The sequence below is a fragment of the Ipomoea nil genome, unplaced genomic scaffold (genome assembly GCF_001879475.1).
Source record: "Ipomoea nil cultivar Tokyo-kokei standard unplaced genomic scaffold, Asagao_1.1 scaffold2701, whole genome shotgun sequence".
Classification (NCBI taxonomy): domain Eukaryota; kingdom Viridiplantae; phylum Streptophyta; class Magnoliopsida; order Solanales; family Convolvulaceae; genus Ipomoea; species Ipomoea nil.
The window spans coordinates 1,316,286-1,332,330 of NW_017619129.1; the positions used below are offsets into that span (position 1 = coordinate 1,316,286).

Genomic DNA, 16,045 nt, shown 5'->3' on the forward strand with positions numbered 1-16,045 from the left:
TTTCCAAAAATCAAATTTGTCCCAACGGAAGCCTTCGTACCATACACCTGCCTTTGCCCGTGGATGAGTTTCCCGTTGAGAGAGCTTTCAGCTCCCGCGCCGGCGAGGAATCGAGCCTTGATTTGGGCGAGAGCGAATGGGGCGGAGGGAATACGACGACGACGGGCACTGAGAAGAGTGGACTGGGAACTAGAGAAGGGGAATTACAAGGCGGCTGTATCTCTCGTTAAGCAGCTGCAAGGAAAGCCCGGTGGCCTCCGCGGCTTCGCCGCCGCCCAACTGGTAGCGCATTTATAGTTTCATTTTATCTTGTTCTCAAATTCTATAAAAATTTGCATTCTAGAGGAAAAAGGAATTGTTAATCGAATATGATAAGGTTAAATAGGCATGCTTTTATTATATTAATTGGTAAAATTTAGGACCAGTGAAAAGTTATATGAGCTCTGACTAATTGGATTAACATAAACTTCGGTTTAATGTATAGTTCAACCATGATTACATTTGGATACCAAATGTTTAGTTCAAACTCTATGAACATGTAGTTCAGATGCAATGAACATCTACCTGGGGCTAGCCGGCTACCTTGCTCGGTGTGGCACTCTAATTTGCAGTATGCTTTGTGGTTACGAAATAAAATGTGTGTTTTCTCAGTTATTTTAGTAATATTTGCTTAGGTTCCTAAAAGGGTTGTGGAGCTTGATGGATTGAACGTGAATTTGCTTGATACAACGTCTCTTGAGCGGCTAGTTGATTCTATTATACATTCGATCAAGTGCAGCATCGAGTTTGCATCGTTAGATGAGGAGGTATTTGATCTGCATTTATGGTGCTCAATGTACTTATGTCCATAATTGGATATTGGGACCGCAGTGTTTAAACCTTATAACTTGCTAGCATTCACATTTAGTTGGAACTAAGTAGATGTAGAGGAAGAAAGATAACATCAAGACCAAAATAATGGGTAAATATGGCATTTGAATGTTTGTGTGAGGTTGTTGCTTTCTTTTGTTCACCTGTGTAATCAAGAATCAGGAACTTGTAAGAAGTATTTATATAGTCTTGTAAGCAGATATTGATACAACTAGCCTTTCTTTTCTTTTGGTCTCCAATACTGCCGCTTGAGAGACATGACATACTGACTTAATTTGCTACTTAGAAAAGTTTTCTTTCATATTCTTACAGTGCAAAACTTTCTTAACTCTGTAGATGCAGATTTATGGTTAATCAGATGACTTAGTCTCAATCTCTTCTTGTAGGCCTCAATTTTGGCAATGGAAAACTCTGTGGACACTGATTCTAGTGAAGCCTCTAGTTCCGCTCTTGAAGACCATCAAATATGTATTCAAGTGAGCCATCATTTTCATCCTCTTTCCTTTTAGTAATAATAAGGTCACATGCTTCAAATGTGCTATTACCGAAGCCCATGAATTGAAGGAGTGGTGACTGCAATTAACTAAGCTCTCTAGAAAGCTTCAGATGTGTTTACAAAGGAAATTGCTTTAGTGCTTTGACTAATTTCACTAATTCACTCACCTTTGGCAGCACGAGGCAGGTCATTTTCTTGTAGGTTACTTGGTGGGGGTTTTACCATATAGATACAAAGTACCTAGTGTGGAAGATTTAATGCAGGACAAGTTTGCTCCGGGAAATGTTGAGTTCTGTGGCTTTGATTTTCTCAGAGAAGTAAGATCATTTGCCCTTATGTTGTAGGATATCAGCCAAACTTCTTTTTTGAAAATTGACTGCTATTTAGAGTTTTTTCTTCATTATGTTAAATTCTCGCTTAGATACCCTTATAATGGTTTCTTCCTGTATTTATAGTGAATTCCTTCTGAAATTTTCTTCTTCAGTTACTCATAAAATAATTTGATATTTGTACTTGCAACATGGTAACTGTCTTTCTTGAAGTACATGGGTAAAAATGGTTCTATTTTCCTATGGCTTTCTCATGTTATTTCCTAGAGTTTACTTTTCTGAACTTCCATGTATTCCAGGTTGGTGCTTCAACTGTACCATGCAAAAAACTTACGAAAATAAAGCAAAAGGTTGAGGTGAGAGTAATTTGTTTGAATCATAAATAGAAGCAACATTTACCCAGAACTAAATATTTCTTCTCTTATTGTACTGTATTTATAATGCCATTATGTTGAGTGTACACCATAATGCAATGACATTAAGAGCTTCAGATACCTGTTCGATAGACAAACCATGACAGTTTTCTTTCCTTCCGAGTGTTAATTTCACCCTTCCATCTTGCAAACTATACTTCTCCAAAACTTTGCGGACTTTATGCAGTTTTGACAAAGGGGGTGTTTGTTAAATAGCTGTTAGCTGATTGGATTAGCGTGTTTGACTAGTTGATAACATTAGCTGATTGTAGAAAGATGTTTGGTAAATTAGCTGTTAGCTGATAGCTGATTACATACAAAATGACTTTCTCAAAAAGCTTATCGAAAAAGCTGTTTTGAGCAGCTTTTTGAATTTTAGTGTTTTGAAACAATAAGTTGTTACAAAAAGTTAATTAATCAAATACTCATATTGGTTGTTTAACCAAGTCAAGCAGCTAATAGTGGTCAAACAAGCCAAAATTGGCTGATAGGCTAACTATTTTACCAAACAAGGCCAAAGTCATTATAGTGTTATTGTTTTGTGGTTCTACCTGGATTCACTCTGTAACAGATTACGCATCCTTTCAGGTAAACACAAACAAAGTGTCATCAAAGGTCAGATACATTCTCAGTTTTCATCAATTCAGGCATCATCTTAAGAAACCGTATCTTCATAATTTTCCAAACGTCTGACCTTCTTGCTATCTTGTCTTCGACGCTAGGCTTTGAACAGGTTCTTATGCGTAACACTGGGAGGGCTGGTTGCGGAGTACTTGGAGTTTGGATACTCAGAATTACTTCACTCGGATGTTGAGAAGGTTAGTGTAGTGCTGTGATTTTCCTGGTTTAAGTAGCAATGACCGACTACCTTGAAATGCATTATGGGATAGTTGGACAAAGTGCTGAAATGGTTGTACTCCAGAGAGGACGATGCCGAATTGCACTTAAGATGGGCAGTCCTTAACAGCTTAGTGATATTAATTGGCTATCGTGAAGTTAGATTAAGGCTAGCAGAGGCCATGGGTTCGGGGCGATCAGTCGGCTGCTGCATTGATACCATAGAGACAACATTAGACCATCCGAGCCCCTGAAAGAGGTAAGGATAGCATTTTATGTCACCCAAGAAATTTTTCATTTTTTGGAATGTCACAATATCTTGACATTTGCAAGGTGAGGCTGAAAAGACTAGCATTTTTGCAATCTAAATTTTGAAAGATTGCAAATGTTAAGTGGCTTGGAATTTAAAAAATTAAAAAATTCTCACCACTCTTAGGTGAAGGTTGATATTGAGATCAGTTTAGCAAGGGAATGAACATATGCATCCTCTGCATTTAGGCTTTCCAGACCAAAGTTCAATTAATGAAGATTAAATGCAACATACGGGGTGTGGATGGATGAGATGGTACTGGCCTCGGTTCTACCCGACATAAACATAATTAGTTTTGGGTGTGCATCTTTTTGTATTCTCGCCAATCACTATTGCGTGGACCATGGTCCACACAGCTATGTGGACTATACTATCAAATAATGTACATTCAGTATACAAATAATGTATTTTTAGTCCTTTTTTATCATAACATTCCTTTTTGGTCCCAATATTATTATGACATGACCAATTTTGTATGAGTATAAACTAGCTTGGTTGACATAAGTGGTCGTGCACTCTCATTCCTTAAGAGTGGTCGGGAGTTCAAACCCCCTCTGTATGGAACAATTAATTTGGTTAGTACTTTGCCTCTTAAAGGTGTCTCTGGGACACATTTCCTTATATTTTTTTTGAATGTTACTGGCCCACATTTCCTTATATAATTGTATATACACTTAATATGTATTTAGTTTTTTTTTTTAATGTATTTAGGCAAATTCTATAATATAATTTCCTTAATTATAATTTCTTAATATTTTATGTATATTATTAATCAACAGTTTAAATAATGAGTTTACTAGACGAAGTCTAAGTGTCAAACAAATCAGCCTATGCACAAGAATAAATCATAAATGTATGAGGAGAAGACTATATTTGAAATCTTTGAGGATTAGTGCCTAAGTGGACAACTCCTGCCCCTTAAGACTATATTTGAAATCTTTGAGGATTAGTGCCTAAGTGGACAACTCCTGCCCCTTAATATTTTTAGTCTAAACCTAATCCTAATCATTACTTATTGTAGAATTAATTAACATAAAAATATAAATATAAATGGGATTGAAATTCAACAACAGACAACAACAAAACAATATCCTCTTTTTAAAAAGATAATAATTGCACTTCTATAATCTTTAAGTCACATCAAAATATAAATTTAATCCTTACTTGTTATAATTTTTTCATTGTTTAGAAATATTTTATTAGTAATTAAAAGTGTAACTTTTATTTTTGATTGTTTTAGTCCTTTCTATTTTGATCCTTCAAAGAATGAAAACAATCATTTTCGTGATTAATTAAAAGTCAAAATTATAGTTTATGATAATTAAAGACTAAATTTATACTCCGTATTATTTTATAACTTAAAAATTAAAAGAAAAATTATAACTTAAAAGACAAAAAAAAAAAAAAAAAAAAAAAAAGAAGCAATTATTCTTTTAATAAAATTCTTTTAATTGATATTGCTGCACATTTTTTCTAACCAAAAATTAAATTTGAATTTTATAAGATTATTCCACTCATTGTGAAAGTTATGATTTGACTTTTAAGTTTCATTTAATGTCTTAGACAGACAAAATAATACTCTTTACATTTTTAATAGTTCAATACTACATTTGATCAATTGCAAACACAAAAGTTGAAATAAAAAAAAATATAATAGCCAATAAATCAATAATGAAATTAATTATTGAAAAAATATACATGTATTACATAAAGTCGAAGCTTATAACTTACAACAAGATAAATAAGTCCGTATCACATTAATTTTTTTCTCTCAAAGACTGAATCTCCAACCCCAAGACCCTCTCTCCCACTCCATAACCCTACAGAACACATAGGATGAGGTAAATATGTTGATGCCCACAAAAGATTTGCTCACTTTGAGTATAATCTCCACATTGCCGTTATCGAATTTTAAACATTAATTTTTTTTTTTTTTTTTCAAATTTGAGGTAAAATTTTCAAAATTAGAATTAAATTATCAAGTAATATCACTTTTACTTTAGAAAAAAAAAAGATTAAAATTATGATTGGAATTTAGGTCTTATTATTTCAATGCCCTTGTACGATAAGTCCGCCTTGTACGTGACAACCTTTGACCTCCGACAAACTCATCGTAATCTCCTCATCGCCGTTGAAGAACTCTCCTAGCTCAGCCTCCATCCGCCCATCTGCTGCGACGATATCTTTATAATCCGGCGGCAAGAATCCGTCCCAGACGGCGGAAGATACCGATGATAGGCGGAAGGCGTCGAGTGGGGAAGTGAGGGAAAGAATGGTGTAAAGGCAATCTTCCGGCAACATCTCCAAATTCTTCATTGCCATGTTCTAAGAATACTATGAAAATCCAAGAAAGCCCAGAAGAAGAAGAAGAAGAAGAAGAAGAAGAGTTGAAAGATTGGGTAATTTCAGGGTGGTGTTATTATTATTATTAATTATTATTAATGTTAAGCCTGCTGTCCATGACCCATTTCTAACCCTAGCCCACAACCCATTAGATATAACAATGCCTTCCCACTGCTGCAACACATCGAACGAAGTATCTCGAGAATTTTGGTGATTGTAGAACAATGGCGGAAGCAAATATCTTTGAACTCAACAATGGCACAATCCAAGTTAAGGTTTCAAACTATGGCTGCACCATCACCTCCTTGTCTGTACCAGATAAAGATGGTATGCCGCCTTCCTTCGATCATTTATTCACTCATATAAAGATCCAATCTTTATCTCATATCTCTGTTGCGTGTGTGTGATTTTTGAAGGGAAATTGGATGATGTGGTTCTTGGATTCGACACGCTTGAACCCTACCAGGTGAGTTTTGTGACCCCATTTCATATATATTTTGTGTTTTCTTACGAGGAATTGGTGATAATGATGATATGAGTTCAGAAAGGGATGGGTCCATACTTTGGATGCATTGTGGGGCGGGTGGCCAATCGGATCAAAGATGGGAAATTCACACTCAATGGAGTTGGATATTCTCTGCCATTAAACAGGCCCCCTAACAGTCTCCATGGTGAGTTCTTCATAATCAGAATGTAGTATAGATTCTATTTCATTGCTATTTGATTCGATGAGATATTGGATAGTAGCTTGGTTTGAGTCAAGCAGGATGGTTTTGATTTACGGAGAAACCCACAACCACTACCCGAAGTGTACTTTAAGCTCAGAGCTGACCGGCTCAAGCCAAGAAGGCCAATAGATAATTGAACTTGGAACATTGTGGTTACCAATATAGGAGTTGAAATTGGAATCTTGTGTTTATCGAGCCAACGGTCCTTTATTGGTTTATTATGTAGGATGATGATCTTCTACATTATGTAGGGAATATTGAATTATTTTGACTGTTTTTTCTGTTTAAGGTGGAATGAAGGGATATGACAAGGTTGTCTGGGAGGTTTCTGAATTTAAGGAGGGTGAAAATCCATCAATTTCCTTCAAATATCATAGTCATGATGGGGAGGAAGGTACATATCACATCTTTCTTGATTTTTATTTTATGGAATAATTTTATATCCTTAGAACTCATCATCATCATCGGAATCTCGATGTCCAGGTTACCCGGGAGATCTTTCCATTACTGCAACATACAGTCTTACTGCTAAGACAACACTGAGGCTTGACATGGAAGCTGTTCTTGGAAACAAGGCAACTCCAGTCAGTTTGGCTCAACATACTTATTGGAACCTCGCGGGCCACAATTCAGGGGACATTCTCGAACACACTGCTCAGTTGTGGGCTAATCACTATACCCCGGTGGATCAGAACACTATTCCTACCGGAGAAATAAAGGCGGTTAAAGACACTCCTCCGTTTGATTTCACCACCGAAAAGAAGATTGGCCGAGATATCCAGCAGGTTGGTTTAGGGTACGACCACAACTACGTACTCGACTGTGGAGTCGAGAAGTCCGGGTTGAAGCATGCGGTGAAGATCAAGGATCCCAAGAGCTGCAGGGTTCTTAACTTATGGACGAACGCCCCTGGGATGCAATTCTACACCGCGAACTATGTGAATGGGGTCGTTGGAAAAGGTGGGGCCGTCTACAATAAGCATGCCGGGGTTTGTTTAGAGACTCAGGGCTTCCCGAATGCTGTCAACACACCGAATTTCCCGTCCGTTATTGTCCAGCCTGGTGAAAAGTATCAACACACCATGGTGTATGAGTTCTCAGTTGAGTAAAAGATGGTAAATTCTGCAATAAAGTTACTGCCTTTATGCACATTTTGCTTCAACCTCACTTTTGGTAATCAGACATCTTTACAGTCTAAATAATTAATGATTACTTCATTTTGCTGTTTATGTTACATGTTATAGTCCTATACATCTAAAGTTGAGGCCATTATTTCATTATAAAGCTATAGGGAAGGGATTAGACTTGTTCGATTGGGTACCACATTACAATTAATCTCGTCTTAATTTACATATTTGATGTTGGTATAATGGTATACTTTTGTGGAGTAAATTTATTAATTGGCAGGAGTTGGGAGTTCAAAATCCCTCTTGATAGAACAATCAATCTGGCTAATACTTTGCCTCTTAAAGGTGCCCCGGACACATTTCTTAATACAATTGTATAATACATTGTATATACACTTAATATGTATTTAGGCAAATTCTATAATATAATTTCCTTAATTATAATTTATATTAATATTTTATGTATATTTTTTTGAAAGGATTTTATGTATATTATTAATCAACAGTTTAAATAATGAGTTTACAAGATAAGTCAACGCGTCAAACAAATCAGGCTACCCACAAGAATAAATCATAAATGTATGGGGAGAAGACTATATTTGAAGTCTTTGTGGATAAGTGGACAACAACTCCTGTCCCTTAATTTTTTTTAGTCTAAACCTAATGCTAATCATTACTTATTGTAGAATTAATTAACATAAAAATATAAATGAGATTGAAATTCAACAACAGACAACAACGAAACAATATCCTCTTTTTAAAAAGATAATAATTGCATTTCTAATCTTTAAGTCACATCAAAATATAAATTTAATCCTTACTTGTTAGAAATATTTTAGTAATTAAAAGTGTAACTTTTATTTGTGATTGTTTTAGTCCTTTCTATTTTGATCCTTCAAAGAATGAAAACAATCATTTTCGTGACTAATTAAAAATTACAGTTTATGATAATTAAAAAAAAAAAAGATTAAAATTATGATCGGAATTTAGGTCTAATTTCAATGCCTTGTACGATAAGTCCGCCTTTAACGTGACAACCTTTGACCTCCGACAAACTCATCGTAATCTCCTCATCGCCGCCGTCTTCTCCGCCGTTGAAGAACTCTCCGAGCTCAACCTCCATCCACCCATCGCTCCTCCGCCGTGAATCTCGTCTCTCGCCGCCTTCAATCCCTTGCGGCTTCGCCATTTCAACGCCAACGCGGTTCCTATAAGGCCGCCGCTCTTCCGCACCGCCGGCGGCCTGCAAATACGCAATGCCGGCGGCGGCGGCTCCTCGATCACCCACTTTGACTGACATCTCGCACGGCCTCGAATCAAGCCCAAAGGCGCCGTCCGATATGTTCATCACCAGATAAACGCCGTAGTTGGTGTTTGGCGACAAAATCCCTCGTTTCACTTTCCCTTCAATCTCTAGCCGGCAGATCATTTTCAGCTCCGCCGCCTCTGAAAACCTGTAAGCAGTTGAATGAAGTTTAATTAGCACGCATTAATAAGTTTGGAGAATTTTGGGTTTCTTGCAATTTGAATTCTTGACAAGATTTTGCAAGAATTGGATTTAATTACCTTGATTCTGGGATGGATTTCCATGTCCAATGCTCAGGCTCGTCACTGTATAAAATTGAGAGCTCTTTTGCAGACAGCATATATGACTTCAGACCACTTGACTTTTCTAGTGCAAAGCTCTGTAAATATAAATCTTACATCTTTAGTACTATTTCTTATTGGTTTGATTTTAGAGTAGTTCCAATTTCCAAAGCTGAAAGAAATTAAGCTGGGAAACAGTACAGTACCTTTTTACCATCATCTATGAGTATGGAGTTGCAGAGACGGACAAAGAGGTCCTTATTTGACGAAAACGTGGTCGCCGTTACAGATTTTGCGACGATTTCTTTATAATCCGGCGGCAAGAATCCGCCCCAGACGGAGTCGGAGTCGGCGGCGGAGCGGAGGGTGGAAGATACCGATGATAGACGGAAGGCGTCGAGTGGGGAAGTGAGGGAAAGAATGGTGGAAAGGCAATCTTCCGGCAACATCTCCATTATTGGCATGTTCTAAGAATACTATGAAAATTCAAGAAAGCCAATAAAGAAGAAGAGTTGAAAGAATGGGTAATTTGAGGGTGGGTGTTATAGTTTGAATTATGTGTTTGTTTGTTGGTGAGGTGCTCTGTTCTGCTCAACTTATATACACTTGTTTTAGGTGAGTTTTATTATATTTATTTGGTCTTTATGACTTTATTATCTATCATTCCACTACGCGTACTGCTGCATGCTTCTTGGCTCTTCCCAGGAAGCTTCTTGCTTCATGAGGGAAACTTCTTGATAATATAATGCTTAAATCTAGAATCCATACAAAATCAAGTATATACATGAACCCTAATTCCTTTCCGTCCAATCATTATCCATCTAAAATATTTAATTAATTAGTAATGGTTAGGCTTTATTTATCCATGCAGTGCTTTCTCATTTTCAAAAATAAGACTCTATTACAATTTACCCATTACTTTTTATATATCCACACAATTTCAATTCATTATCCTTTGTTGCCACACGAGCTTAACTCACTGGTTCGATAAACAATATTTGAGAGAAAAAACTAAGATTCAAATATCCATAGCGGCAGCGCACCGACATTAGTCATTGAGTCACTGTGATTTACATCCTCTCACATGCTTCGTCGGACTGATTTTTTTTTATTTTTTATCCACGTTAATATTCAACTTATTATTTGAATTGATATTCCTACAATTATAGTTACAATTGTTCTTATGCTATGTATGTAACTAATTTTTTTAAACTTAGATGATCTCAATTTTAACATACTAATCTTATACTTGCAGAACTTTACTCTTAAAATCACTGTAAAGGAAAATCATGAGTTATACAATTGACCCACTAATTATATTATAATCTTCATATACACACCAAAAATTTAATCTAAACATTCTAGCATCCTGGGTCCTTTTTCTCAAACCACCTTAGTTCTCTGAACATCAACCAATGTGTATAGCGGCGGGAGAGGGGGCTGGAGGCTAGTGTCATAGTAGGCCAATATGGGCAGCATGTGATTCCAAGCCGCCAAAATTGGCAATATAATGATCATCTAAGTTGGATTTCTTGAACCACTCTACGCAAGGAAGTGTACTTTTCGGAAAATAAAATTTTCGTCTGGTGTCTTAATTTTATTGAAAAAAGAAAGAATTAAAATTATGGTTTACATTTTTTTTTTTTTAATAAATCAAGATGTGTCATGTAAGTAAAGATAGAAAATAGAGTAAAAAATTGAAGTATGTGTTGTATTACTTTATAACAAAAACTTGATATTACTCTTATTATAAAATCAAATAGTATTTTACATGTGCGATGCACGGTTTATGTTATCATTTATTTAAAAAAATTTTGAAAAGAAAATGAAAAGATATTTACATATAACAATATAATAGGAATTTCCATATATATTTGGTAAGGTATCTATTTTCATAGCATACAAAATTAAAATTAAAATTTTTTGTAGGGCTAATATAGTCCCTAAATTAAAAATCGAGTATCAATGTAAAATTTTAAAATAAGAATATTTTTGTATACAAGAAAAAATATGATATTATATTTAATTATCTATATTTATATAATAACAACAGTATTATCAACATCTCTTTCTATCCATTTATATAGAGATATATTATATTTATAGTATTTTGTATGCTATTAAATATATATATATATATATATATATATATATATATATATATATATATATATATATATATATATATATATATATATATATAGAGGAGCGCTCACATGTGGCCATGTTGTTAGGTGTGGTCATATGGTCAATTATAGACCATTAGATTAGATAGATCTAATGATTCATATTAATCAAGATTTTTTCCAGTATTTTCGCGCACATTCTCCTACCCAGAGAAGTGTAAGGGTAAACTTGTCATAAAACACCGGAATAGGGAAAATCACATTGTTGTGTGTTTTATTACACTATTGGTGCATGTTGTCAACACTGTTGGTGTATTCTGGAACCCGACCGCTATAAATGGCCATTGTAATTACCATAACACGGGAATACACCATTGGTGTGTTTCACTGTGGTGTGTTTTATTACACTATTGGTGTATGTTGTCAACACTATTGGTGTATTCTGGAACCCGCCCGCTATAAATGGTCACTGTAATTACCATAACACCCCCACTTACTAAAACGCGCGAAAATTCTCAGAATTACCATTGCCTTTAGATTAAACTGATTCAACGACCCAGATACGACCACACGACCACACCTAATGACATGACCACATATGAGCGTTTTTCTATATATATATATATATATATATATTTTATAAAATTGTGATTACTACAATAATTATACACATTGATTGCTACAATGGTTACTTATTAAGAAAATTTCATTTTAAAATTTGCCTAAACTCATTCTCTTAATTAGAAAATTCATAAACATTTATAAATATACCTAAATATGTTACATATTGTTAGTGAATGACTACATTAACTCATACAAAATTTAAAAATTAATTTTTTTTTAATTTCTAAGTGCAATTTATTAATTATAATTAAGGTAATATGAAATATAATTAAGGAAATGAAATTATAAAATTAAATAAATGTGCTTCACAATTTGTAAATCTGCATACATATACTTATTTACTTATATTAATCATACAAAAATAAAATTTATATTTCTAAATATAATTATCTTAATTATAAATCTAGCAATATAATTATCTCCCAAATCTCTTCTTCCATCAATCACCAAGGTATTTCTCTCTCTCTTTTTTTTTTTTTAAATTTATTTTAGTCTCCGGTGACCGATCTAACGAACATCGGACACCTGAGATGGTTTCCGGCTGTGGGAATAAAAACCCACAGCCGAAAAGATGCGGAAACCAGTATGGTTTCCAACAGAAACCAAACCGAAATTTGAAATCCTTTTTTTTAAAAAAAAAATTATGAAACCAGTGTTTTTTTTAATAAATAACACTAATTTTACTTCTTTTTTTTTTAAAGAGATACCCTTTGAATTGCTTGTATAAACAAAAGGTTTGTTTTTAATGCATTGCTGCTCACTCAAAATTGTTAAGATTTGATACAATTATGAGTGGTTAGCGGAGTCCACCACTAGGGTATTTACCCTGTTGAGTAGTAGTCAATAGAAATACATCCTAATTACTAGGACTAGTTACTACTCATTGGGTTTGGAAACCCATTAGGGGTGCGCACACTTAAGGTATTAGTTATGTTCCACTTAAATGAATTTTTAATTTGCGTTGTGTTCAATGGAGTGATTACTTTTCACTAGGGCTTATTAATTAAGACCTTTCCCATTATTTGATTGGTTTAAATAGAATTTCTGTGTAGTGTTCATTAGAGTTATTATTGTTCACTAGGGCTTAAGTAATTAGGACATTGCCCATTATTTGGTTGGTTGATGTGATATTCCTCCATACTTACTAAAAATGATTTCTTTTGAAAATGTATTATTTTGAAATTTTATGTTGAGAAAATCTCTACGTATATTGTGATGTGAGGCAAATGTTTATGTTGAAGTTGAGTATTATATAGTCTTCATATATATACTAGTTATACTGCTCGCATTGCGCGATTAAATTACTGCCAACACGAACATCAAAATAATAAATACTTAATACAATTTTTTAATATTAAATAATTAATATAAAATATAAATGATTATTTTTAATATAATCAAAGTGAGTATTTTCAACATGTAATAAATGTAGTAGTAAAAATGAGTTGTTAAAAGTGACATGTTTCTAATAGGCTTACTGATATGGTGTTGTCGAATAGTAATTAAAGAGTTATATAATTAAGTTATAACATATGAATTCATAAGTTTTTCTTGTGTATATGATTTGGACCTCAATTGTTGTTATATATATTTGACATATTCATCTTGTGAACTCATTGATATTTTGAAATATTATTTTTCCCCTATAAGATTGATTAGATAATGAAATTTTTGCATTTAAATTCTTAAAATAGAGAGAAATTTTGTCTCATACATAATAGATCAACTTGTAATAAAATGTACATTTTAATTAAAGCAATATAGATTTAGAATAGAAAATTAAAATTTGTGCTACAACAAACAATGTTTGATTTAAGTAAAAGAGAAGACCATGTATTCTTAGAAATAGAGTAAATTCCACTAAAGGTTCTCTAATAAGTTTGAGGTACTATCAACTTTGGTCACTTATTATGTAAGTCAAGCAGCTTAACTACAGAGTTTTTTGTTTATCTGGTTGTTATATCCTTCTTAAAATCAATTGGTGATAAGTAGGTGAATATTAAACATTTAATCACAACTCTCCCTGATAATCACAACACCACGCTTCAAATTGAGAAGAGGCTAAACTCTGCCAACTCGACCGACGCCCAACATATCATACAACATATGAAAATAGACAGAAAAACTCTTTGGTAGAACTTTATTTTATAGATATAGATATAGTTCTCTATAACTATTAAAAACAAAAATTATGGCCCTGTTTGGTAAATGACTGTTAGCTGTTAGCTGATTAGGTTAATTAGAGGGTATAACTAGTTGATAAAATTAGTTGATTGTAGCAATGTGTTTGGTAAATTAGCTGTTAGCTGATAGCTTTTGATATAACTTATTTTTATAAAAAAAAAAAAAAAAAAAAAAAAAAAAGCTAATTGAAAAAGTTACTTTGAGCAGCTTTTTAAATTTTAGCATTTTGAAGTTACAAAAAGTTAATTAACCAAACACTTATATTAATTTTTTAATCAAGTCAAACAATTAATAGTGTTCAAATAAGTCAAAATTGGTTAGGCTAACTATTTTACGAAACATGGCCTGTATGTTTCTTACTGATTTCCAAACTAATTTAAATTGAATTTTTTTATCAAATTTTATTAATCAAAACCTATTAACTACCTCTACCAAATAAATTTCATTAATTCTATTACTAAAAAAAAATAATTACATGTTTTGGATTTTACAAATTATTTTAAAAATAATTTCATATAGTTATCTTTTTATTTTATTGTGTACTATGTAAATTCTTGTATTTACATAGTACACAATAATATATAAGAAAGTCCATTTACATCATCCTTTTAGTTTGGTATTTACGTAGATAGGGCAAAGCAAAAGATTGCAATGAAAAAAAAAAAAAAAAAAATGACCACGAAATGAAGAAATAGAAGAGCTAAGCGATAATGACGAAATGGTGATTATTCAACAAAGAACGGCCGACAAGTAAGTTGGTGGTTAACTGCTTACCACCTTTTGTTATCTTATCACGTGTTTCATATGTCTCGTCCAACACCTTTTTAAATTAGGATGTAGACTAGATAGCCTTGAATACTAACAACCATGCATCATGTTTGAACAAAGTTTTTATTTTTTTATTGGTAAACTATTTTTTAAAAAATATTAATTGATTTACGTCTGAAAAGTTAACGAGTGACTCTCTAGACCGTATAAAGATCCGTGAAACGGGTCGGATCAAGATAGAAATGTAATACTTATACCGAAAAATGTAATACTAATTAGGAATCAAATATTTGTTACCTATAAGAGAGTATAATACTTTTGAGAAAAAATATACTCCGTAATACTTTTAAATTAAAATATAAAAGTATTACATTTTTCTTTAAAAGTAGCAAATACTTTATTGTTGATTAGTATTACATTTTTCAGTATAAGTTGATATCGTAAATTGGATCGGGGGTCACGACTACACTACGAATGTGTATATGGTGAACAACTAAAATGGTGATCAGTCAGTCGATCAGGAACATTGCATCATTTTAAGCAGTAATTTCAACATCAATTTCTTCAAGAAATTGTAAACTATCCTTATGCATGACATTAGGAACCAAATGAGGAGCAACAGATCAATTACCTCATTACCATCCACCTGCACTCTGGATTCCACAACGTTTGTAGAAGATGACAGCTGCTCCATGAAAGATGGGTAGCAAGTTGCCTTAAGCCCTTTCAACAGTCTCCACGATCCAAGAGCTACTGCAGGGGAGGCACATATTGCAGCATATAATTGTGACAATCTCAAAAATATTTTTCCTAAATTCTATTTTATAAAATTTCAAAATATTTATTTTCACTCTTCCAATTTTTTTTCAAAAGTGGTGTATGAATTAAATATTTTAAATCAAGTTTTTAAATAAATTCAACACCAAGAATTATTCTATTTTAAAAATCCTAAGTTTCGGCCAAGTTTTGACCTAAAAAGTCAATCTGAGTAAAACTTGGGATGAATCTGTGAAACCTAAACCAAGTGTTTTAATTAGAAGTCATCTTTTAGAAAAATCTATTTTTGACCCCAAGTTGTCTAAAATTATTTTTAAGACCATGGTATATGTTGCAAGATGGATCCTGATGAATTCTACAAGCCAAAGCCATTGTCTGATATTTTAGAGCAAGCAAATTACCTTTCTACCCTCACCAACCAATCATTTGCAACCTAGGGTTTTGGACCCTATTTAAACAACACTATTCCATTGATTTCTCTGATCCCCTCTTTGGCCTCTCCACTCCAAAACTCTAGCTCTAAAGA

At 33.4% G+C, this 16,045-nt stretch overlaps 3 protein-coding genes across 8 annotated transcripts; 2 read left to right on the top strand and 1 right to left on the bottom strand.

The window, feature by feature from the left end:
• Positions 1–3,747, top strand: LOC109155320. 5 transcript variants are annotated; one of them, XM_019303005.1, is made up of 9 exons: positions 1–282; positions 675–806; positions 1,257–1,346; positions 1,543–1,683; positions 1,995–2,051; positions 2,697–2,723; positions 2,831–2,926; positions 2,999–3,204; positions 3,382–3,747. In XM_019303005.1, exons 1-8 carry the CDS (start codon positions 64–66, stop codon positions 3,197–3,199), a joined length of 963 nt encoding a protein of 320 aa, XP_019158550.1. In that variant the 5' UTR covers positions 1–63; the 3' UTR covers positions 3,200–3,204; positions 3,382–3,747. The 5 variants fall into 5 exon arrangements, with proteins under 5 accessions (XP_019158550.1, XP_019158552.1, XP_019158551.1 ...); XM_019303007.1 differs by having other exon boundaries at positions 3,444–3,747; XM_019303006.1 differs by lacking the exon at positions 3,382–3,747 and adding an exon at positions 3,279–3,371.
• Positions 3,748–5,330: 1,583 nt separating this feature from the next.
• On the top strand, positions 5,331–7,560 carry LOC109155417 (aldose 1-epimerase-like). 2 transcript variants are annotated; one of them, XM_019303118.1, is made up of 6 exons: positions 5,331–5,670; positions 5,751–5,925; positions 6,015–6,064; positions 6,143–6,269; positions 6,616–6,720; positions 6,810–7,560. In XM_019303118.1, exons 2-6 carry the CDS (start codon positions 5,823–5,825, stop codon positions 7,433–7,435), a joined length of 1,011 nt encoding a protein of 336 aa, XP_019158663.1. In that variant the 5' UTR covers positions 5,331–5,670; positions 5,751–5,822; the 3' UTR covers positions 7,436–7,560. The 2 variants fall into 2 exon arrangements, with proteins under 2 accessions (XP_019158663.1, XP_019158664.1); XM_019303119.1 differs by having other exon boundaries at positions 5,331–5,654.
• A 793-nt stretch (positions 7,561–8,353) lies between these two features.
• On the bottom strand, positions 8,354–9,633 carry LOC109155418 (F-box protein VBF-like). Its single transcript, XM_019303120.1, has 3 exons — positions 9,247–9,633; positions 9,020–9,138; positions 8,354–8,907 (listed from the first exon to the last, which is right to left on the bottom strand). The coding sequence occupies exons 1-3, from the start codon at positions 9,502–9,504 to the stop codon at positions 8,427–8,429; spliced, it is 858 nt and encodes a 285-aa protein (XP_019158665.1). The 5' UTR covers positions 9,505–9,633; the 3' UTR covers positions 8,354–8,426.
• Between the last annotated feature and the right edge of the window lie 6,412 nt (positions 9,634–16,045).

Coding starts and splice junctions, on each gene's coding strand:
- LOC109155320 (XM_019303005.1), top strand. CDS start 64: ATGAGTTTCCCGTTGAGAGAGCTTTCAGCTCCCGCGCCGGCGAGGAAT. Junction 2,052..2,696: donor AAATAAAGCAAAAGGTTGAG/GTGAGAGTAATT, acceptor GCATCCTTTCAG/GTAAACACAAACAAAGTGTC. Junction 2,927..2,998: donor TTCACTCGGATGTTGAGAAG/GTTAGTGTAGTG, acceptor ATTATGGGATAG/TTGGACAAAGTGCTGAAATG.
- LOC109155417 (XM_019303118.1), top strand. CDS start 5,823: ATGGCGGAAGCAAATATCTTTGAACTCAACAATGGCACAATCCAAGTT. Junction 6,270..6,615: donor GCCCCCTAACAGTCTCCATG/GTGAGTTCTTCA, acceptor TTTCTGTTTAAG/GTGGAATGAAGGGATATGAC. Junction 6,721..6,809: donor TAGTCATGATGGGGAGGAAG/GTACATATCACA, acceptor CTCGATGTCCAG/GTTACCCGGGAGATCTTTCC.
- LOC109155418 (XM_019303120.1), bottom strand. CDS start 9,504: ATGCCAATAATGGAGATGTTGCCGGAAGATTGCCTTTCCACCATTCTT. Junction 9,139..9,246: donor TCATAGATGATGGTAAAAAG/GTACTGTACTGT, acceptor TTATATTTACAG/AGCTTTGCACTAGAAAAGTC. Junction 8,908..9,019: donor AAATCCATCCCAGAATCAAG/GTAATTAAATCC, acceptor AACTGCTTACAG/GTTTTCAGAGGCGGCGGAGC.